The sequence below is a fragment of the Podarcis melisellensis genome (genome assembly GCF_964234715.1).
Source record: "Podarcis melisellensis genome assembly, chromosome: 1".
Taxonomy (NCBI): Eukaryota; Metazoa; Chordata; class Lepidosauria; order Squamata; family Lacertidae; genus Podarcis; species Podarcis melisellensis.
Window position 1 is genome coordinate 10,936,969 of NC_138528.1, and position 22,705 is coordinate 10,959,673.

The 22,705-nt window shown below is 43.0% G+C and overlaps 1 protein-coding gene across 1 annotated transcript in view; it reads left to right on the forward strand.

The window, feature by feature from the left end:
* Positions 1 to 22,705, forward strand: part of BRF1 (BRF1 general transcription factor IIIB subunit) — a gene marked incomplete at its 5' end in the record, with an annotated part of 195,682 nt that overhangs the window by 169,954 nt on the left and 3,023 nt on the right. The window contains 2 exons of the mRNA XM_081911507.1: positions 19,144 to 19,195; positions 22,386 to 22,554. Of these exons, the coding sequence (XP_081767633.1) occupies positions 19,144 to 19,195; positions 22,386 to 22,554 (221 nt within the window). The remainder of the gene's footprint in view (positions 1 to 19,143; positions 19,196 to 22,385; positions 22,555 to 22,705) is intronic.

A 22,705-nucleotide genomic window follows, 5' to 3' on the forward strand; every position in this document is an offset into this window, starting at 1 on the left:
GGGGTTTTGCCCTCCAGGGCCATCAGTGCTTTTTAGGATATGCTATTGGTAATTGTTGGGACATCGGAGTCATTTTAGCTTGAAGCTATAAGTGACCATCAGAGGAGTTCGTTGTTTAAAAGCAACAACACCATGTTTGTTCAGTTTTATAACTGTGCAAAGAGTTCAGGTTTCAGGACATATGACTGTGTACACATATTGTGCAGAGAAGTAAATTTTAAACTAACCAGAACAAAGAGAGAACTATAAATTGACTCAAACAATTTGTAGCCCATGCATTTTGAGTAGAATTTAGAGAAATACATAAATATATGCTATAACGCTCTATAAGGGACCTATAAACATACCCCTTCACTCTGATTGGAACAAATCATGACACGCACCCAGTATGTACTTATAGGAAGAGTTAATATCTAAAATTTCCAGGAATATTCTCTTCAAGGAATCGGGTATTCTCTTGGCCTTACTGTTGGATCTGCCTGGGCCACAATCTGATGCTGCAGTGCTGATCTTGCATAAAAATCAAGAAACCTTTCAATGTAAGGGGTGGTCTGTTTTGGTTGAAGTAAGCTTTCAGGTGTCTGGATAAAAATTAAGGAGAGCACTAAAATATGAAATCTCCAAAAGGGCAGTAGTACCTTAGATACTAGTTGGTGTAATCTCACCACGACGGTGGTGTTCAAATATCTGCCCAGTCCCTGAGAGATGAAGATCCCGTGGTTAAGAGTGGACTTCAAACCATTTGTCTTGTGCCAAGGAAGAAACATTCAGGAGCTGAACAGATAATTAACACCAGCTGCCTCTTTCATCCTGTGATCTTCATCTCTCAAGAAGAGGGAGGATGAGAGCGGAGCTGGCCGCTGGTCCCCCACACGTGGTACATTGCTTGGATTGTTCTTAATTCTACAGTGAATTGTTGTTTCGTATTTTCTTTTATTGCATTGCTTTGATGTTATTTTAATGTGAGCCTGTATATAATGTGAGCCTGTGGCACAATGGGCTGGTGCACCTGGCTCTTAACCAGAAGGTTGGTGGTTTGAGCAGGATGGCTGTGGGCAGGATTCCTGCATTTTAGGGGTTGGACTAGATGACCCTCAGGGTCCCTTCCAGCCCTACGATTCTATGAAATATTGTAAACAAAAAAAATAGTTCGTATTTTGGCATCGAAGTATGGAGGCTGGGGGGCCTGACACCCCCCTCCGTTTGGCTGGACAAGGGAGCAAGTAAAAGTTGCTGTACAACTGAAAGTGCATCAAACACCCCATTAACTGACTTTTTTTTTTAGTCTTTCAAAGCTTTGTAGGAAGCAGCTTACCTAATTGCAAATGTTGCACTAAGTTTAGTAAGAAGCCGAATCTATCAATACATTTTCTTTGCTCAGTAGAATGCGGCATATTCCGAGGGACCTTAATGGCGCTGCAGTTGTTGGCGCTTTGTTTGGTTCGTGTTCTCTATAAAGGCAAATTGTCAAATGTATTAATAGCAATCCTTTGAAGTTGGGGCTCCAGCCCTGGCTTAATCATCTATTTATGTGCAACAGGAATCCTTCTGGTCTGAACAGGGATGGGTGTATTGAAAGCATGTACCAAAGTGGCCTCCCAATTAGGCTGTTTGCCTCCCTCTCTTTTTGAAGTAAGTACCATCATCTGGGAATATTAGCTTTCTTTATTGTCTTCGGCGCAGTTTTTGTTTTACTTGAGTGTTCCTTGGCTGCATGTTTGGAATAAAAAATGCGGCAGGGTATCTTTATTGATCTTACAGTATAGCTCGATACGTCGAAGCAGCTTAACCGCCCTGGGAATCTTGCTGGCTTTTGCCGGGTGCATATTTGAGGGGAAAACAACAACTCAGAAGTTAGCATAAGTACTATGAGATTCAAAAGGAATCGGAAGGTTTTTCTTGAGGCATTTAGCATTTTTGTTACAGCTTATATCAAGGTCTCTAAAAGGCTTCCTCACAACTTAGACAAACTTTTTGTCAAGCTGTTGACACTACCCAAGAAGAAACAAGGCTTAGAAAATACAGTGGTACCTCAGGTTACATACGCTTCAGGTTACGTACGCTACAGGTTACAGACTCCGCTAACCCAGAAATAGTGCTTTAGGTTAAGTACTTTGCTTCAGGATAAGAACAGAAATTGGGCTCCGGCGGCGCAGCAGCAACAACAGGAGGCCCCATTAGCTAAAGTGGTGCTTCAGGTTAAGAACAGTTTCAGGTTAAGTACGGACCTCCAGAACGAATTAAGTACTTAACCTGAGGTACCACTGTAAACAAACTATGGTAGACATGATGCTTAACCATGGTTCGTGCTAACCACGGTTGTTCCCCCTTAATCATGGTTAAGATCCTAGACCTGGTTCACAAAGCCTAACCACAGCTTAGCACAGACATGTGAACATGTGGCAGAGGTGTGAACCTCAGGTCTGGGGCCCCATATGTTGTCCAACATGTCTGTCTATCTGGCCCTCAAGACATCCACACATCCTCCCCTCTCCACAAGTTATACCACTCCCTAGGAGGCAAATCACAAGCTCAGTTTTGGATGACACACGAAGCCCAAACCATAGTGTAACTTATCTCAGTAGCAAAGCTACTCCTTTGTCAGAGCCTGCATATTCACACTAAGCTATGATCAGGTGTAGTGTTGTGTACGAACTTACAGTGAAACTAAGCCTAAGGAAAGCAAACCATGTAACAGCACGGAGACCCCCTTACTTTGCTAAATTCACAAGAAGTCATTTGGTATCTTTCCTACCTCATTGGATGGTATTTGTCTGTCAGTCAAGGATGCTTTAGCTGAGATTCCTGCATTGCAGGGGCCTGGATTAGTTAACCCTTAGGGTCCCTTCCAACTATTATTATTATTATTATTATTATTATTATTATTATTATTATTATTATTATTATTCAGCCCTATATCTGGAGGTCTCAGGGAGGTCCACAGAAAATATAAAACCACAAAATATATAATCAAAATAAAAACAACAACCCAATAACCCCCCTCTCAAAAACCCCCCACATTTTAAAAGGGTCAATCAAATCAACCAAAGGCCTGGTCAAAAAGGAACGTTTTTGCCTTTTGCCTAAAGGTGTATACAGTTCTATGATTCTATAAACTAGCATTCCTGCCCCCCCCCAAAAAAATTCAAACAAGCCCAATGAATTTTAATTTAATACATTTACTGTACAGCTAAAGTTTGGGTGGAGGTTGTTTTTTAAAAAACACCTATCATAATTCATATAGAAAAATAAGGCTTTATTTACAAACTTGGCTGAAATGTTTTCTGATTCTACATCTCCATGTTCCAGGGAGCTATTTTTTTCTTTATTTCCGTGCTTATTACATACAAAAAAAGGGAACAATACTGAAAAGGGGATACAACTTAAGAGGGGAGGGGAAAAAAAAGAGATTTACACAATCTGTTATCAGGATAAAAATTATGACAAAAATGTATGATTACAATTTCATGTTACAATAAAAGTAAAAAAAATCTCATTATCTTTTATGCCCGACTTCCCATTTATTCCTTAATTCCTTTTACATAAATTTATTGTCATATCAAAATACTATTTTTTATGTTAATATTTTCACAATTTATAAATGTTTATATTTATAGAAGCAATTAATAAAAACCACTGGGATCACTCAGAAGCTGCTACAGATTTTAACATGGTATAATTTTGTTTAAGATATGTTCTGAAGGCCTCCCATCCAGGGAGCCATTTTTTCTCCGCATCCAGACATCTGGCAAGTTGAATTCTTCTGCTGAAATGCAAGGTTTGGTTGTGATCAGGTCAAAGACGGATTGCCTATCCTACTTTTGTTTTTAGAATCATCTCACTTATCCCCAACTATAAATGAACACTAAATGCTGATGGCAGCGAGGAGAGAGCAAAGCTGGATGCAGAATTTTAGTGGTGTGAAGATCAATGAAATATCTTGTTTCCACACCCTTAAGGTTATTTATATACACCGTATCTAAGAGTTCACAAAGTGAGACGTCCCCCCCCATCTCAGCTACAGTGATATATTTTTTTATAAGGATTGTGGGCAAATTGAATTTGACTTTTAAAAAAATAAAACTTAAAAAAATAAAATAAATTAGATTAAAAATAAATAAATTGCAAATACTGCAACTAGGCCAGTGTTAAATAAATTTAATTTAAGCATGTTGGGCCTACAGTTAATCTCTAAATTAAATCAATGCCTCCACCAGATGCATTGAATTAAAGAAGGCTTGATCATTTCTCAAATATGATTACACTCTACCTGCCAAAAATAAGCATTTCATTTTCGTCTCAAGAAAATAATCTGCTGTAGGTTGCCATTAAGTCACAGACTTTGTTTCTACCTGTCCTCTACGGACCTTTTTACTAAGTTTTTGTGAGATTCCAGAATTCCCATTCATCACCTCACAAACTTCCATGGCTGATCTATTAATATTTTAAAGCCATTTCCTTTTCTAGGAGAAAATAATCTCCGGGTTGTGGCTTCAAGCCCCACGTTGGGCAAAAGATTCCCGCATTGCAGGCAGGGGGATGGACTAGATGATCCTTGTGGTCGCTTCCAACTCTACAATTCTAGGATTCTGTGGCAAAATATATGCATTGATGCAATGAGATGCAAGCCCTGGTTAAGAAGGAAACAACAATGTAAATCATACTTGGTTTAGTTGCAGATAAACATGATTTAATGATCAAATTTGCACTGTTTAGGAAATATGTGAAGAGGTTGCAATGGAAAACTTGATTTAAAATGTTTTTTTCCTGGCTGATTTAAATCAATCCACCCTGATAGGCTCTCCCTCGTGCCTCATTCATTTTCAACTGTACTTAATCATTCTGTTTCTCACACAAACAAGACACTGTGAGTTACGCTGAATAAGAGATATGTGCTAAACTTTAGTTTGGCATACAGTGGTACCTCGGGTTAAGAACTTAATTCATTCTGGAGGTCCGTTCTTAACCTGAAACTGTTCTTAACCTGAAGCACCACTTCAGTTAATGGGGCCTCCTGGAGTAAATAAGCTTGATAGCTGATGAATTTGCACCAGATTGAAAGACAAATTAGTCAAGACACAAAGGCCACCTTACATTGAGGTGTAGAGTGAACTTTGTGCAGAGATGAGTGGATGAACCTGTGTTGGATAGGCTGGTCCCAACCGCACAAGTAATCCAGGCATTGTCTTGTGTGGGGGGAGAAGGGAGGACCAGTGATAAAACATGCTGTCCCAAAATTAAGACCCTGGTACTCCAGTAAAGATACCAGGGTCACATTCTGCATATGCTTGAGCAGTCAGTTTTCTGGAGCCAGCTCTGTTGTATGTTGGCAGAGTTTTTTCTTTCTTTCTTCATTTAAGTGTATCCTGGCACCATGGAGCAGATAAATTCAATTATACTGGATGGCCCAATCTACCTTGAAAGTACTATGCTATTCCAGGACTGAGTCTCCAGTCTGTGTGCTAATTGCAGATAATTGTTGTTTGTAGACCATTTGAATGCGTTAGTGACTCAGCATGAAACCAGCTTCATGAAACTTCAGCAAGCTTTTAAGGAGAGGGTTGAGTAACATTTATTTGTTGTTGTGTTTCTTCTAAAGTCCAAGGGCATCTTTATAATATTAATAATAATAATTTATATGCCACCCATCGGACTGGGTTGCCCCAGCCACCCTGGGCGGTTCCCAGCAAAGCATTAGAAATGCAATAAAACATCAAGCATTTAAGAACTTCCCTGTATTATTATCATTATTATGGGTACTTATAAAACTGTAACGCAGGAGTTGACAACATGGTGCTCGCGGGCACAGTGGTGCCTTTGAGGACTTCCCCTAGTGCCCACAAAGCCATGGCCAGGAGGTTGTGAAGGTGGTTGTCTTTTTCTCCCTTGAAAAGGCAACCTTTCAGCACTATGCGTTTTTCAAGCTTTGATCAATTCTGGATGCTACTCTTACCCAGATCCCTTAGAAAAGTAAATTGGGTGTGGAAACACTATTTCTCTCTCCTTGCCTCCTGTGTATGTCACTGTTCTGGGGGACACTGAAGACACCCAATGGCACCCACTCAAAAATCCAAACATTGGCAACTCAGCAGGCATCCTTGCTGCTAACTCTAAGGTGCTTCTTAAAGGCTTTTTTTAAAAGAACTGTAGAGTTGGAAGGAACCCCCAAGGTTCACCTAGTCTTGTTGTTTAGTCGTTTAGTCGTGTCTGACTCTTTGAGACCCCATGGACCAGAGTACGTCAGGCACTCCTGTCTTCCACGGCCTCCCGCAGTTTGGTCAAACTCATGTTCATAGCTACGAGAACACTGTCCAACCATCTCGTCCTCTGTCGTCCCCTTCTCCTTGTGCCCTCCATCTTTCCCAACATCAGGGTCTTTTTCAGGGAGTTTTCTCTTTTCATGAGGTGGCCAAAGTATTGGAGCTTCAGGACCTGTCCTTCCAGTGAGCACTCAGGGCTCAAGAGTCTCCTCCAGCACCATAATTCAAAAGCATCAATTCTTCGGTGATCAGCTTTCTTTATGGTCCAGCTCTCACTTCCATACATCACTACTGGGAAAACCATGGCTTTAACTATACGGACCTTTGTTGGCAAGGTGATGTCTCTGCTTTTTAGTCTAGTCTAGGCATGTCCAACTTCCAAGAGACTGCGATCTACTCCCACTAAAAAAACTGGCAGGTGTTTTTTTTAGGGAGGCAGACTTGTTGAGCATGGACGTCCCGCGACTGACTGGTAGATCACGATTGACCTGTTGGACATGCCTGACCTAGTCCACTCCCCCTGCAATGCAGAAATTGCAGGTATAGAATCCATGACAGGTGCCCATGCAACTGCTTAGAACCTTCCAGTGAAGAGGAGTCCATCTCCCTCTGAGGAATTTCTTTCCACTGTCGAGCAGCTCTTCCCATCAGAAAGTTCTTCCTAATGTTTAGTTAGAATGTCCTTTCTTGTAATTTCAGTCCATTGGTTCGGGTCCCTCTGGAGCAGCAGAAAACAAGCTCGCTCCATTTTCCATGTGACACCCTTCAGATATTTGAAGATAACTTCAGAGTTTTCCTGCTGATAACTCTCTTGTTCTGCTTGTGCCAAAGCCTGATTATTTCCCAGAGACTTGATTTGAGAAAGGAGTTAGGATTCATTATGCTTTTCGGTGACTGTATCCTTCAGAAACAACACACTTTAAAAACATTTGTTGACATTTCCTTTGATTCTGTGTATCTTTCACAGAACAGTACTGTATGTGTTAAAGCGGGTGTATGTGCTTTTTCTCCCTCTCCAACCCTTTGTGGAGGAAGGTGGGCAATCTTTCCAGGGCGGCACTTTGAAGCTATCTGATTAGATGGCTTTAGCCAGGAATTTTAGAGAAATGTTTGCTTTTTAAATAAGAGATTTGCCTTAATCGGATGCTATAAATTGCAAACAAGAAGGAATGATTTGTGGCTTATAATTAGGTACGAGTGAAAGATAATCTCAAAACAAAGTCCAAGTTCTGTTGATTTCCAGATGGTTGCGGGTATTTTTCTTTTAATGTGCTGCATACCACATGCAGGTAGAAATATCTTTTTCAACCATTTCTTTTACTTCACAGTTACTGTTTAAAAACTACCCACTCCCCTGTTCTGTGTTTTTGTGTGTTTGCCAGCAAGAGGTTTTTAATGTTATCTGATAGAGTTGGGGGGGAGGGATTATGGCTATGCCATCGAAATGCTTTCAAGAGAGGAAGTGCTTGCAATGAATCTTGCATCACCTTTGGATAATTACAATCCCTGTAGAATATTCCTGGAAATGAATGGTTAGTGTATGTTTTTCCTTTTCGTCTTTTCCCTCGTTATATTCTTTTTGTGAGGCCTGGGTTTTGTTTTATTTTTTAAAAAACACAAATATTGGTTAACTTTGTCAGGAGGTTAAAAGCACTAATGTGGTTAATATTGCACTTAAGATTGCTCTGCTATAATTCAGGGAGCACAATTTGTTCCTTGATTTTTAGAAATTTAGTATCTCGTTACATACAGTTTTAAATGATTGAATTCTCCACACGGTTTTACAGTTGGGCTATTTCATTATGTATACAAGCCTTCACAAACCTGGTGCTCTGCAGAGGGTTTGAGGACCAGGATGTTTGCAGGGAAACCAAAATGCTTGTTTACAAAACTACTGCACTACCAACCTTACTGTATGCTTGTGAAACATGGACCCCTTATGAACAGCATCTCCAACTTCTTGAAAGAGTCCATCAACCGTGTGTCCAAAGGTTTTTACACATCACCTGCGAAGACAGGCAAACTAATGCCAGTGTATTGGAAGAAGCAAAGATCTCCAGTGTTGAAGCAATGATTCTTCAGCATCAACTTTGTTGGACTGCTCATGTTGTTTGAATGCCTAATTATTGTCTTCCAAAGCAACTACTCTATTCCGAACTTAAAAATGGAAAGCATAATGCTGGTGGTCAACAAAAGAGGTTTTAAAGACTGTCTCAAGGCAAATCTAAAAAAATGTAGTATAAACACTGACAACTGGGAAACACTGGCCTGCAAGTGCTCCAACTGAAGAACAGCTTTTACCAAAGGTGCCATGGACTTTGAAGACGCTATAACTGAGGACGAAAGGGAGAAACGTTCTAAGAGGAAGGCCCCTTTTTTCAAACCCTCACCCTGATCAACTCCCACCCAGAAACCTATGTCCCCACTGTGGAAGGACGTGTGGATCCAGAATTGGCCTCCACAGTCACTCACCGACTCACTATTAAGACCGTGTTCATGGAAGATAATCTTACCCAGAAGAAATCTCTGCAGATGTTCTGGTCATTCTCAACCAGCGCAACTGGAGCTGTAGTCCAAATATGGAGGCCACCATATTGGAGTAGGACAACCTGTAACCATTTGCTGGAGCTTCAGCATACCTTCTTAGGGTCAGTGCTGGCATAAGAAACACAACTAAGAGATTGAGAGCGGACCCCCAGTCATGGTTAAGTTGGGCAGAAGGGGGCTGTGGAAGGAGTGTGTGATTCCATGGCCCATGCCAAACCTTCTCTTAACCAAGCATTGATTTGTGCCAGCCCTTTATGTCTCAGTGGCCCCACTTATAGCCAAGACTTAAATTGTGCTGGTAACACAGATTGTAGTGATAGGCTATTTCCGTAAGTCTTAGAAAGGGGTACCTAAGAATGTTCCCCAGAGAAAATGTTGCATTGCAGTGTTGCTCTGGAGCCCATGACCTGCTTTGTGTACCTGCTGCCCCCAGTGGGTGTTGCTTGCACTGGCCTCCTTGTTGCTTGGCAGTGTTGCCCATCCACATGCATGCATGTATGGTATTGGAAGGAAAGATGGGACTGGTCCGTAGCTGCCATCATGAGCAGCAAAGTATGGTGCAGGGTCAGGGGAATAGGAAAGAGGTGAGTGGTTTAGCACTTGGGTGAGCTGGCTGTGATTTGCAGATCTCTCGTTGAGAAGCAAGAGAATATAGAACTCCATTATAAGAATGCTTGACAGAAAACACTTTTTCATTGGAAAATCCAATTCTTCCTAGCTGCCATTATGCTGTTAAATGAACAGGTGGAATAAGGGGTTCACATAGTATAACAGTGGTTTGCACTATTCAAGATTAAGATCTCTCCCTCCCTCTCTCTGACTCTTAAAGGTAAAGGTAAAGGTACCCCTGCCCGTACAGGCCAGTCTTGACAGACTCTGGGGTTGTGCGCCCATCTCACTTAAGAGGCCAGGGGCCAGCGCTGTCCGGAGACACTTCCGGGTCACGTGGCCAGCGTGACATCGCTGCTCTGGCGAGCCAGAGCCGCACACGGAAACGCCGTTTACCTTCCCGCTGGTAATCGGTCCCTATTTATCTACTTGCACCCGGAGGTGCTTTCGAACTGCTAGGTTGGCAGGCGCTGGGACTGAGCAGCGGGAGCGCACCCCGCCGCAGGGATTCGAACCGCCGACCTTTCGATCGGCAAGTCCTAGGCGCTGAGGCTTTAACCCACAGCGCCACCTGCGTCCCCCTCTCTGACTCTTAGAAAAGCACAAATTGGAGAACCTAGAGCTAGGAATAAGGAATTACCAGAATAAGCTTGTCTGCTCTTAGGGGGATTAGAAAGACTTTTGGTAGATGGCATGGATTGCATGTCCATTCATGCTCAAACTAGATGTGATGGCAGCAGAACTGTTTTATTTAAGTCTTGGCCTGACCTCATCAAGCATAAAGCAGGGTGGAGATGGGGGGGAATGTGTCTGGTTAGTAGAGAAAGAGGAATATACCTGAAGGAGCATCTCCACCCCCATCGTTCTGCCTGGACGCTGAGGTCCAGCGCCGAGGGCCTTCTGGCGGTTCCCTCATTGCGAGAAGCAAAGCTACAGGGAACCAGGCAGAGGGCCTTCTCGGTAGTGGCGCCTGCCCTGTGGAACGCCTTCCCATCAGATGTCAAAGTGATAAACAACTACCTGACATTCAGAAGACATCTCAAGGCAGCCCTGTTCAGGAAAGTTTTTAATGTGTGATATTTTAGTGTATTTTTGGTTTCTATGGAAGCCGCCCAGAGTGGCTGTGGAAACCCAGCCAGATGGGCGGGGTACAAATAATAAATTATTATTATTATTATTATTATTATTATTATTATTATTATTATTATTAGTGTGGGGAGCTGAACCCTTGCTATGCCACTCCCTTACCTTTCCATGCCCTCCCTTTGTTTTTTAAAAAAGCTGGCCCTAAAAAAATTCCTCCCACTTCCATCTTATACATATTTGCCGCATACGGTACCTATGTTTAAACCCCAGGCCTGGGGCTAAATGCAGCCCTCCAGGCCTCTCAGTCTGCCCCCTGGGAACCTCCCCAGAGTCTAGACCATTTCTCTTCTTCAGGGCTTGCCCTTCACCAATGTAGTTCTACACCCTCCACAGCGGTTTTTGCCTGTTTGGAATGTGTCCTTCAACTGCAATAATGTATTTTCCTGGCCTGGATGAAGATATGCATGTTGTCAGGAGCGAACCAGCAATAAATCACCCAGAGTAAGTGAAGCTAACTCTTCATTAGAAGAAACAGGATCGGCTCAGGAGCACCATGCCCAATGAGCACAGCAATTCTTCGGTAGATCTTGGCCTGCTGAGGCAGTTGTGGAGACTGAAGGTATCTGCCTTCCCACAGCTGCCTAGGTCTCTTCCTCTCCAGGGTTTTCCCCAACAATCTGAGACTACACTGGTGTCTTTGCCTTTGCTTCGCCCACTTCATGCCTCTCCTGGTTCTGGGAGACCAGAGGGGAGGGGAGCTTGTTGCAGCAGGAGACCCCCTGTGCTTCTTCACCAGCCTAACCCATCTCTGCCCCTTAGCCTCCCTCCTTTCCTACTTCAGCTTCTGCCTCTTATTCTGGACATCTCTCTGCCACAGACATTTCCAGCCCACTGAGCCCTGTTATCTCTTCAGCTTATGACATCTCCCAGTCTTTTCCCTCTTTTCCTTCTGACCACTCATTGTTGTCCCACTACCAATCCCTGGGCTCGGAGCCTTCTTTCCTTGGAGAGTCCCCAGGTTGGTACCTCCAACCAATCCATGACACATGTAGAGTAACCTCTGCCTTTTGCAGTGGCTGCAATGTAACATCCACAAGGGTGAGAATTGCATCCATTGCTCCACATCACTGGCATGTAGACTGGGAGCTTCCCCACAAGGAAATGTGGTCCCCCAGTCTCATTTGAGCTTGTTTGAACAGATGGGCTTCCCACCCTGGGTAGCAGAATGAAATTTCAAAAGATTTTTTTTCTCTTTCCCTTCATTCACATCCAAGGGGATCAGGGTGGCTAACACGATTCTCCCTTGCTCCATCCCCTTTTGCTCTATTGCAAAATGGAGCATCTTAATTTAACTTTCATATCATGGTCGCTCCCAGGGTGTCTGCATGGTCTAATTTTCACTTATAGAATGAAAGCAAATAAAAGCAGCTGTTTACCGCAGCCTGCCTGTTGCTGTTTCTTACCCTCCGTGTTTGTTCACTTTGGCAATTCAATTTATGTGCGCTTCAGCCCTGTCAGAATCTATTATATCGAATCTTCTTTTAAGTTGTTAAGCTAGAGGACAAACTTAGATGTTATCTTCTACAGCTCAATTGAAGACAGAACATGAGCTAAGCAGATTCAGCAGTGAGCAGACACAGTGACAAATTTCGTCCCAATCACATTTTGTCAGGAGAATGTCAGCCTTGTCAGCTCTCAGTGTTAAATAGCTCATTGGACGGGGTGCTAGTTAGATAGCTTTCAAGCTGGTTCAACCAATTTATTGCTTTGGGGGTGGGGGTGGTTTTTTTATTTAAACCGACTCATTTCAAAGCTCTAAGCAGTTTAAATGTAGACTGATCAACAGTTGTAGATTGATTAATTTGGTATGGGGCAAGTTTTCAACGGTGGGACTGTGACTTAGGGATGTGCTCACCTCCATTTTGAAGCTGTTTTGGTTCCATTGTTTTATTGCAATTGGAAATCACAATGCAGCCTTTTGCATTTCATTAGTAAGTTATTGTTCACTACATTAAGCATTTCACCTGTGGTTTTGGTGTTATCCCAATGTGAGTTAATCTGCTAGACAACAGGTAGTTGGTTAATCAACTTTAAAAACAACAACAAAAAACTTGTTAGTTGATTTTCCTATTTTCTGGGCCTTTTTTTTTTGGCAATCGGTTATTTTATCAACTCACATCATTTCTTCTGGAGCACTGTTGATACACCCCCTCCCCCAGTGTGGGTGGATGTGCATGCATAAATTGTAAGGACACTGACTAGGATTTAGGTCTAATTGAGCTGTGGGGCTTCCAGTGCTTAGGACTGTGCTCATTAGCCATGAATAATAACCAGAAGTATTTCAATTTAGTACAAGACAGTGGCGCGTCCTGCAAGAACTCCGATGTGGGGGAAAGTGCAATAAAATATAGCATACAGCAACAGTAAATTTTGCAAGGCATTTCCTCTGGAATAAAGACCCTTCGCAAGAAGAAGGCTGTTGGACCAGAACAAAGGTCCAGCTGGTCTAGCTTTCTCCTTACCAGAATGGACAGCAAGCTAGATGCGTTTGAGATGCCCACAAGCAGGACATGAAGGCAGGAATGCTCTCCCATGCTGATCTCCACCAACTGCTTAGGAACACGGGGCTTCTAAAATATCCCTCATCATCGGAATTGAGGGGAAGAGAACTGGAATAGAGCAAGAGGTTCCCAAACTGTGGTCCGCAGATGACTGTCACTTAAGTGGTCCACAGCCTGACTGTAAAAATAGAATTGAAAATCATACAGCACCTAGCACTGCTCATTAGAATTACTGCAACAGGAAGAAAAACCATTTAAGTAGCTTACCAAGAACCTCAGCAGTTTACAAGTGGTTCAGAAGGGGAGTTGGGGGAACCACTGTAATAGAGTATCCTGGAAGAGGTGAGTTGTTTGGAACACAGTACAGGACCACTCCATGCTGCACTTCCCACTTGTCACCTGTTTAGGGAAGTTTTTAACATTTGATGTTTTGTCGTATTTTTAATATATAGAGTGGCTGGAGAAACCCAGCCAGATGGACTGGATAGAAATAATAAATTATTATTATATATTATTAATGTCATAATGTCATAGCTGTTAGCCATTAGATTGACCTATCCTTCGTGGACTTATATATTCTCTTTTCAAAGCCACCTAGTCTAGTGCCCATTACCACATTTTGCAGCAGCAAATTCCATAAACTTGCTCCCCTTTTGTCTGTTCTGAATCTACCCAATTTTATTAGACTCCTCTTTGCCCTTCCCCATAATAATAATAATAATAATAAATCTGAATAATCAAAGAAACATATGTGGTTTGTGCCAACTGCAGCAAGACCCGTCTGTTGAAAAGTTGGAATAAAAGACTTGGGCTCTTCTTTTCAGGGGTTCTTTGAGCTTGAAGAGCAGTGTCTGCTTCCACCTCAGCCTAGAAAACAGCTGTTTTTTTCTTTCCCCCCAATGATGGCATATCTCTCGGTAACTGAGCCCTTGCTGGTTAAACGAGACAGCAGAAGGAGCCAATATTTGTAGCCATGGCAGCCAGCCATTTACGATTGCATATGGCTGGGATGGCAGAAGGCTGCTTTCTTGTAAGGAGGTCAGGGCATATGCAGTATTAAAAAAAAAAGCGCCAGCAAGAATACCCAGCACTGTGAAAACTTTTCTGTACATCATGTACAGTAAAAGGGAGAATTGCTCCCTATGGAGAATGTGATCGGCCAAAAGGCATAAACTATTTTCCCCCTCTTAAAAAAGAGAGAGAGGGAGGGAGGGGTAGGGAGAGGAGAAGCAGTGTTGTGTGTAATGCCTTAGAGGGAAATAAATTGGTGAAATTATTGTTGGTGCTCCAGGTTTGCTGCCCAGGACTCCTGATGTAATAATAATAATAATAATAATAATAATAATAATAATAATAATAATAATTTTTATTTATAGCCCTCCCTCCCCCGGCCAGAGCTAGGCTCAGAGCGGCTAGCACCAATAAAATTTCAGTAAAAACATAATAAGGAAAAGAAAAAATAAAAATAAAAATAAATTTAAAATACAGGTTAAAATGCAATTTAAAATGCAGCCTCATTTTAAAAGTCAAAACCATAAGGGGAGGGAAACATAAGGGTCAGACTGAGTCCAAACCAAAGGCCAGGCGGAACAGCTCTGTCTTGCAGGCCCTGTGGAAAGATGTCAAGTCCCGCAGGGCCCTAGTCTCTTGTGACAGAGCGTTCCACCAAGTTGGGGCCAGTATTGAAAAGGCCCTGGCCCAAGTTGAGACCAACCTAACCACCTTGTGACTTGGGATCTTCAAAATGTTGTCATTTGTGGACCTTAAGGTCCTCTGCGGGGCATACCAGGAGAGGCGGCCCCGTAGGTTAAGTGGCATTCTCCACCCTGCACACTCTGAAATCTGCCACAGAGGTCTTGCTTTTGTTGCCGTGGCCTTGGAAGGCTGCAGTGAGCAGGGTTTTTCTGTTGTGATCCCCACTCTGTGGAAGAGCCTTCAGAGGGAAGTCAGTTTGGCCAGGCAGGACAAAAGGAAAATGAGAAGACTCAAGAGGCTGGAGGCAGCGGCAGGCTGTGGGTCCATAAGGACAAATGGGGCTGTGCTCCACAGAACTCAGACTGCCTTTTTATAACCAGCCACCAATCCCAGCTTCTCCATTATGAAACCCTTCATCATCTGGAGATTAGCACCGTTTTGGAGGGGGGAGAGAAGACAAGCAGGGGGCATGGCAGATTTATAAAACGATGCAACGCTTTGCAGATAATGGATAGGGAGATCTAGATGCTAGAGATACTGGACTCCAAAGTCCTCCAAGTGAACACTGGAGATTCTGGAGAGACAAAAGGAGAACGAATTCACATAGTGCGTAGGTAAACTGTGGAATTTGCTACCTTGAGATGTAGTGATTGCCACCAAACTGGACCACTTGAAAAGAAGGTTGGATAAAGTCATTGAGGATATGGCTGCTGATAACTATAGTCTTGGGAACAGAGGCTGCATGCCACTAAATACAGTTGCTGGGAAAACAGAAAGCAACCTTAAACTGCATCAGACTGTTACTCCATCCAGCTGCCAGCTGTGGACTGAAGCAGGCACCTTCTGCATCTGAAGAAGCGAAAATGAGCAGGAAAGGGCTATCTTCATTTTGGGTTTCCCATCACCACCTAGGGAAAACAGGTTGCTGGACTTTTTACCTTCCAGTTCATTGAGAAGTCAGGAAATGATTGCAGATTGTGCAAACAGAGAAGGTGGTTGGCCCTCCTTTAATTTTCTATTAAAATGCTTTCTTACTGGCTGTTGCTATGTGTGTTCTTGGATTTGTTTAAGCTTTTCTTAGGTTTCTCTTAATATTTTATCCTTTTTGCACTGTAGTTTATCTTTTTATTGACTTGCAAGCTATTGCAAGATTCCCCATGAGGGGGTGAACAACATCCTTGGGTGGAAATTTAAAAATGGATCTAACCAGTTATTTGTGAAGGTCAGTAATCTGCTCACACCACAGTTGCTTATAAATTTCGGTAGTTGGGTTGGAGGGGAAGGGAATGCCAATTATTGCACCATTTTACTTAAAAGGAAAGTGGAATATTCTCTGTACTGCAGCGGAGCCTAACTTCTTTCAGGGTGCATATGAACCCTCCTCATCTGTAAAACAAATGTCAACAGATTCTGGTTTCCCTGGGGACTTCTTCAACAGCTTGTTCCTAATTGGGAGGCGAGGATGTCTTCAGGGTATCGTTGGGAAGTGTGGTTTCTCCTATGATGCCAGCACATTCCGGTTGCAGTGGCTAATCAGTATAATCACCACCATTCTTGTCTCTCTCTCTCTCTTTTTTAAAGAAGACCTTTAATGTCTTCTGCACTGATGCTTAATGATGTGAAGATGCAACTAAGTGATTATCCATTAAAATCACCCCCTAGCTGTCTATGCTGCACTTACCTCTTGGTAGGCCGTAACTTTGCTCCCTAAGGTCCTGTGCGAACTGCAGTTAAGCAAATTGGCACCCCACGTACGATGCTTAACAAAGGGTGGGTGGGGAAGAGAAGCCCCTCCCTGGTGGAGAAAAGGTAAAGGACCCCTGGATGGTTAAGTCCAGTCAAAGGCGACTATGGGGTTGCGGCACTCATCTCGCTTTTTGGGCCGAGGGAGCCGGCCTTTGTCCACAGACAGCTTTCCGGGCCATGTGGCCAGCATGACTAAACTGCTTCTGGCGCAAGGGAACACCATGACGGGAACCAAAGCGCACAGAAACGCCGTTTACCTTCCCGCCGCAACGGTACCTATTTATCTACTTGCACTGGCGTGCTTTTGAACTGCTAGGTTGGCAGGAGCTGGGACAGAGCAGCGGGAGCTCCCCCTGTCATACGGATTTGAACCACCGACCTTCCGATCGGCAAGCCCAAGAGGCTCAGTGGTTTAGACCACAGCGCCACCCGCTTCCCTGATAGGGTAGGGCTGATAGGGTAGGGCTCCCCTTAAACCGGGGTCTAGAGCCCAGTTCAGAATGGAGCTGGCTTAAGGGGTATCATGAATAGCCTTAATGGAGAACTGTTTAACAGTGGGGATGGATTTGCTACAAGGCCATTGAGAAGGATTTGTTAACTGAGTTTTGACCAGGGCAGACTTACGTTAGTCTCCTCAGCTTTGTATTAAGGGGGCAAGTTTTAACAGTACAGAGGTACCTCAGGTTAAGAAATTAATTGGTTCCAGAGGTCCGTTCTTAACCTGAAACTGTTCTTAACCTGAGGTACCACTTTAGCTAATGGGGCCTCCCACTGCTGCCACACGATTTCTGTTCTCATCCTGAAGCAAAGTTCTTAACCCAAGGTACTATTTCCGGGTTAGTGGAGTCTGTAATCTGAAGTGTCTGTAACCAGAAGCGTCTTTAACCCGAGGTACCACTGTAAATAGTACCTTAGGTTAAGAACTTTGCTTCAGGATGAGAACAGAAATGGCGCGGTGGCAGCAGTGGGAGGCCCCATTAGCTAAAGTGGTACCTCAGGTTAAGAATAGTTTCAGGTTAATAATGGACCTCCGGAACGAATTAAGTTCTTAATCCAAGGTACCACTGCATCGTCTTTTCTTGAAATATCAATAGAGGAAGTGGGCCAGACTGCTTTGGTGGCTCTGGTGTACAGTTTTTATCAGGGTCTTGGCAGGGAATATGACTTTAGAAGGGAATTAGATTTCTCAAAGGTTAGACCTCAGAGCAGTATTTATTTTATTTTATTTATTCTTTATTAGATTTATAAACCACCCTTCATCACAAGATCTCAGGGCGGTTTACGGGATAATCACAGTGGATCATCCTTCTGGGTATTGTTTTCCAGCGGTACTGTCCCTGTCCGACTGATGGTTTCACGTTTTTAAATGCTGCTAGGAATCAACTAGGCCATGTTGTTGCTACTGCTTCTCATAACGACAAGTCTCCTATAGCTTAGTGGGAAGGTGCCCTGCACAGTCCATCTAACCAACATTTCCATTCTTTTGCCTTCCGTGACCTGGGTTAACCCTCGCACATTTCCAAAAACCTTCCAAACATTTTGAAAATCCTGTGCATATTTACTTGGAAACCATTTAAATTACGCAAGCTAAGCAGACCACATTTATTCAGATAACAGAATTTGGAGTTTTAAAAGCAAAACACCCACAGCCCAAGGGAGGGAAATGCATTGCCATTGTTTGTTTGAGCGGCCGTAACATTTTGGATGCTGTTCATCGGTGTACACTAAGACACCGTGAATCTGAAGAACAGAGAGAACTGGATAAAACAGATTCCTCTGACTTTTTTAATGATTATTTTTAATGCATTTTGTTCCCTTCCTTGTAGTCTTAGGGTAGCTTACTGTAATTATATACACAGAAAATACTGCTGTAATAACCTTCTGCACAATCAGCCCTTCACATATTTGCAGCCTGAAGACAAATGCTTCGCAAAAATTAAAATAAATTCAATTTTAAATGAGATAAAGTGTTTTTGTAACACATTTTAAAGCAGCCAAAGGAGTAGGCGATATGCTTCAAAGTGTGCCTTTGCAAGTACTTATTGGGCCAGTTCAGAACATAGGTAGCAAATTGAACCTCCTCTGGGTCCTCGGTATTACGCCAGAAATGGATTGCCACGCAAGACCGGCTGGCTGTTGCTTCTGTATAATGCCACTCCTTGTTTCCATAGCAAGCTGCCCTCGGAGTATTACTCTCCAGGGCTTCAGGAATCTTAACGTTGCTCTCAGGTGAACTTTCTTGCAACTCTGCCAGGTCTTTCTTGTTTATTTATTTGACTTACTACAACAAAATCTCAAGCAGCCTAGGAGAAGATTAAGAGCCCAAAATGGGTCACCAAAAACCCAAATATATAGAGAATCATGCGGGATGGCCCTGAGCCTGAAAATTTTTATTGTTGGTGCAGAGTGACCTGATGTGAATTTATTATTAGGCGGTGGTTTGTTAACTGAGCTGTTACTAGCTGATCATTCTCCTAATTCTCGTCAAACGCTTTTCCGTGGGATCTTTGTTTTTCATTTTGTAGCAGGAAGGGTGCCAGTTCAACTGGTTCTTTAACATTTTCTAGATAGACTTGTTCAACCTTTTCCTTTCTGTTTCACACACAGGGTCTAACATTTTGAATTCTTCTTCCGTTCAGGTTAAGACCCTTGATTTCGACACAGCTAGCAAAAAAGCCTGCAACAGAAGAGGTACGGTGTTTTGTTTGAACCTTCTAAAAATCCCAGGACCTGGAGAGTCATCTGAGTCTTTACATTTGCTCTGCAAGCCCTTTTCTTCCATCCAGCTGTTCTCTGCTTCTTTTGCACTGTGAGGCAGAATGGGATACTGGGTGACTTCTGGTTCCTTCTAGCTATATGATTCTGAACTGAGTAGGACCTCAGCCAAAAAATCATCCCAGAATAAAACAAGGTGCCTCTTCTATTCTTCCCCAACACACACTGTCACTACTGGCTGAACTAAAATACCAAACCAGTGCATACTGGTAGTTTGCAAAATGTGTGCAATACGCTTTTACTCAACCCCTAGGCATAAATCTCTGAACTCTTGCACCTTTCTAAACTTTTGCTATCTAGATTTGACGGCTTGACATGTTTTTGCTAAAGTGGGGCAAGAAAGCACACACATCCTTCGTGTGAATTTAAAAGCCAAACTTCGGTTCAGTTCAGAAACCAATTCAGGAAGTTCTGCTAAAAGAGGACTTTGACAGCTTCACATTTAAAACGATTAAGAACACGTGATTCCATCCTCCACCCCCTGCAAAAACAGCTTGCGCTCATGTCAAGGGAAATAATTTTAATTTTTTTCTGCTTTGTGTGCACCCTCATTAGAAAAACCTGCACATTTTTAGAACGGAGACATTCAGGAAATGGACATGATAATTAGAAGAAGGTCACGTTTTAATTAGGGTTGTGCAATTTTTTTAAAATAATGGTTCAATTGTAGCTCTTTTAAATTCAGCCATTCCTCTGTGAAAACATTCAAGGCAGATGGAAACTCCTGGCATAACAATTAATATAAATGGGGATGGTGTTTCTTCTACCACTGTTACTGCCTTGTCTGTTTCTTTTGATACCTAAATTCCCTGCAGCGGAGTACAGGAGATCTGGGGTTGCATAATTGTCTTGGAAAGCAAGAACAGAGGTAACATGAAAGGGAAAAGCTCTTATCCTCTTGACCTATTGCTGTTAGGATTATTTGGGGCTGCCCTTGAGGATCTCTGCCTTTCAGCTGGCAGGATGGGATAACTGGAAACCAGCTACACCAGGCTTCCTCAACATCAGCCCTCCAGATGTTTTTGGCCTACAACTCCCATGATCCCTAGCTAGCAGGACCAGTGGTCCAGGGTGATGGGAATTGTAGTCTCAAAACATCTGGAGGGCCGAGGTTGAGGAAGCCTGAACTACAGCCATATCCTAGCCAACTCCTGCACTAGTTATTTATTGTCTGAATAGTTCTGGTTTCAACTGGGACCTCGTTAATCAAGAGAACTTAGCTGCTTCTGCTTTGCTTCACTGTGTATTTATTATTATCAGAATACTAACAGCCTTGTACCCAGCTTTCAGCTCAGAAATTCTAAGAAACAAAACAAAAAAATCAGTGCAGTTTTGAAAGGTTCTGCCATCTTGATTCGAACGCTGCCTTATTGTATCCAAACATAAACGAAAACTGACTCCTTGATCTCAGGAACTGCCATGCAAAATGAGGTTGCCGTACCTTAATAGGTGTCCAAATGCAGAGTGAACAGGCAAACAGCTTTCCAAAATATATAGTAGATGTGTCTCTTGTCTTTTTGAGGGGCTCCACAGGGCAGCTAAGTGACATTAAAGACCAGTGGTTGTGCCCAGTGCTCATGCAAGGAGATAAATAACTATACGACTTTTAGAAGACATCTGAAGGCAGCCCTGTATAGGGAAAGTTTTAATGTTTGATGTTTTCTTATGTTGGAAGGCACCCACAGTAGCTGGGGCAACCAGTCAGATGGGAGCACAGCACATCCCCTTGCAGAGCAGTTGCGCAAAAGCTTGCACAGCTAGAAGTCTTGTGAAACTTGCTTTTATTTTCCTGTTTTCTGTATGTTGCACTTCTCTGTCTCTTTGTAAATATCCCCTTGGTGTCAAATGAGAGTTGATGGTCTGGTTGCCAGTTCACTGTGTATCAGCGATGCCTCTACAGCAGATCAAACTGCCTAATTAGGAGTTCAGCCCATTGGTCCAAGCTGTTTGCTCTGCTCCATTTGACAAGAGCTTCAAAAAGTCTCAGGCACGAGTCTTCTCATAATCCTCATAGGTCACATGCCAGAGGTTGAACCCATCCCCATCCATCATCTGGCTTCGGCTGCTCATGCTGCCAAGCTTCTGGTCCAACAAACATTTTGAAGTTTTGTTTTATTATGACTTTTTGTATTGGATCAGATCATGTGCTCTTTGTTGTATATCCTGTTGCTGTAAACCTCCTTGTGTATAGTAATGCAGAAAGGCAGTACAGTTGTACCTTGGAAGTTGAATGGAATCCATTCTGGAAGTCCGTTCGACTTCCAAAACGTTCAAAAACCGAATCACAGCTTCTGATCGGCTGCAGGAAGGTCCTGCAGCCTATCAGAAGCCCTGTCGGACGTTCGGGTTCCAAAAGAACGTTTGCAAAGCAGAACAATCACTTCCAGGTTTTGCGGCGTTCAAGAGCCAAAACGTCTGAGTTCCAGGGCATTCAGGATTCAAGGTACGACTGTATACAAATTAAAAAGGAAATAAAATGAATTGCAGGGGGCTGGACTATATAACTCTAGGGTGTACCTTCCAACTCTATGATTCTGTAATTCTCTGATTCATTCTACACTTGGAGCAGGTGTTGCACCAATCAGTTGTGGCCCATCTCCTAATTAAACAGTTGGATGCAAAATTGCACAATGAATTGTTAACTCTTTCTCTAATTGCAACTGAATGGTACCTAATTCACTGGGCGTTGTGCACATCACTTTGTTTCATTTTGTGCCTACACAATTGTTGCACCTCAGAAGGTTTGGATAAAGGCAGACCTATTGAGAGAAAACACTTACAATTTCCCCCGAATAGTTTCCCCAAATAGTGTCGCTTTTAAGAGCTTGTACCTTGTTACGTGCTAATATCCACCTGCCACATCTTCCTCATTCAGTCTTTGGCCATGCTTTGAAATATCCAAACAACTCTGAATTTGCACAGGAGAACGTGAGCTTCCCCCAGAATAGCTCTAAGCTTCTTAACGAGGAGCTTTGATAGGGGGACAATAAGGAATCTGCCAAGCGATTTTCTCTTCCTTTCAGTTGGGGATTTTAAAGGGGAAAGGTGAGAGGCGATGGGTCTAGGTTTTTCTTCTCATTATTATTGCTTTTCTTATCCTTTGCAGGCAATCTTTCCAAGCACTCAGACAGAGGCCCAAGCAGCTGAAAAGCCAGCAAATGTATTGGTAGAATCCGGGCCCGTCTCGTACAACCATGAGGAAGAAGTGGAAGAAGAAGAAGTTGAGGAGGAAGAGGAGCACTGCATGAGTGCCCTACAGCTGATGGGGGGAAATGGTAGGTTTTAACTTCATCCCTTGCAATCACCCACCCACTTAAAGAAAGGCCAAAACCCCTCCTTACCCCAGTAATGGCAGCTCTATACTAATGTTCCAGATACCTTTCTCTCCAGCTCCTGCACTTCTTCATCAGTGCAGGTAAGCGAAGG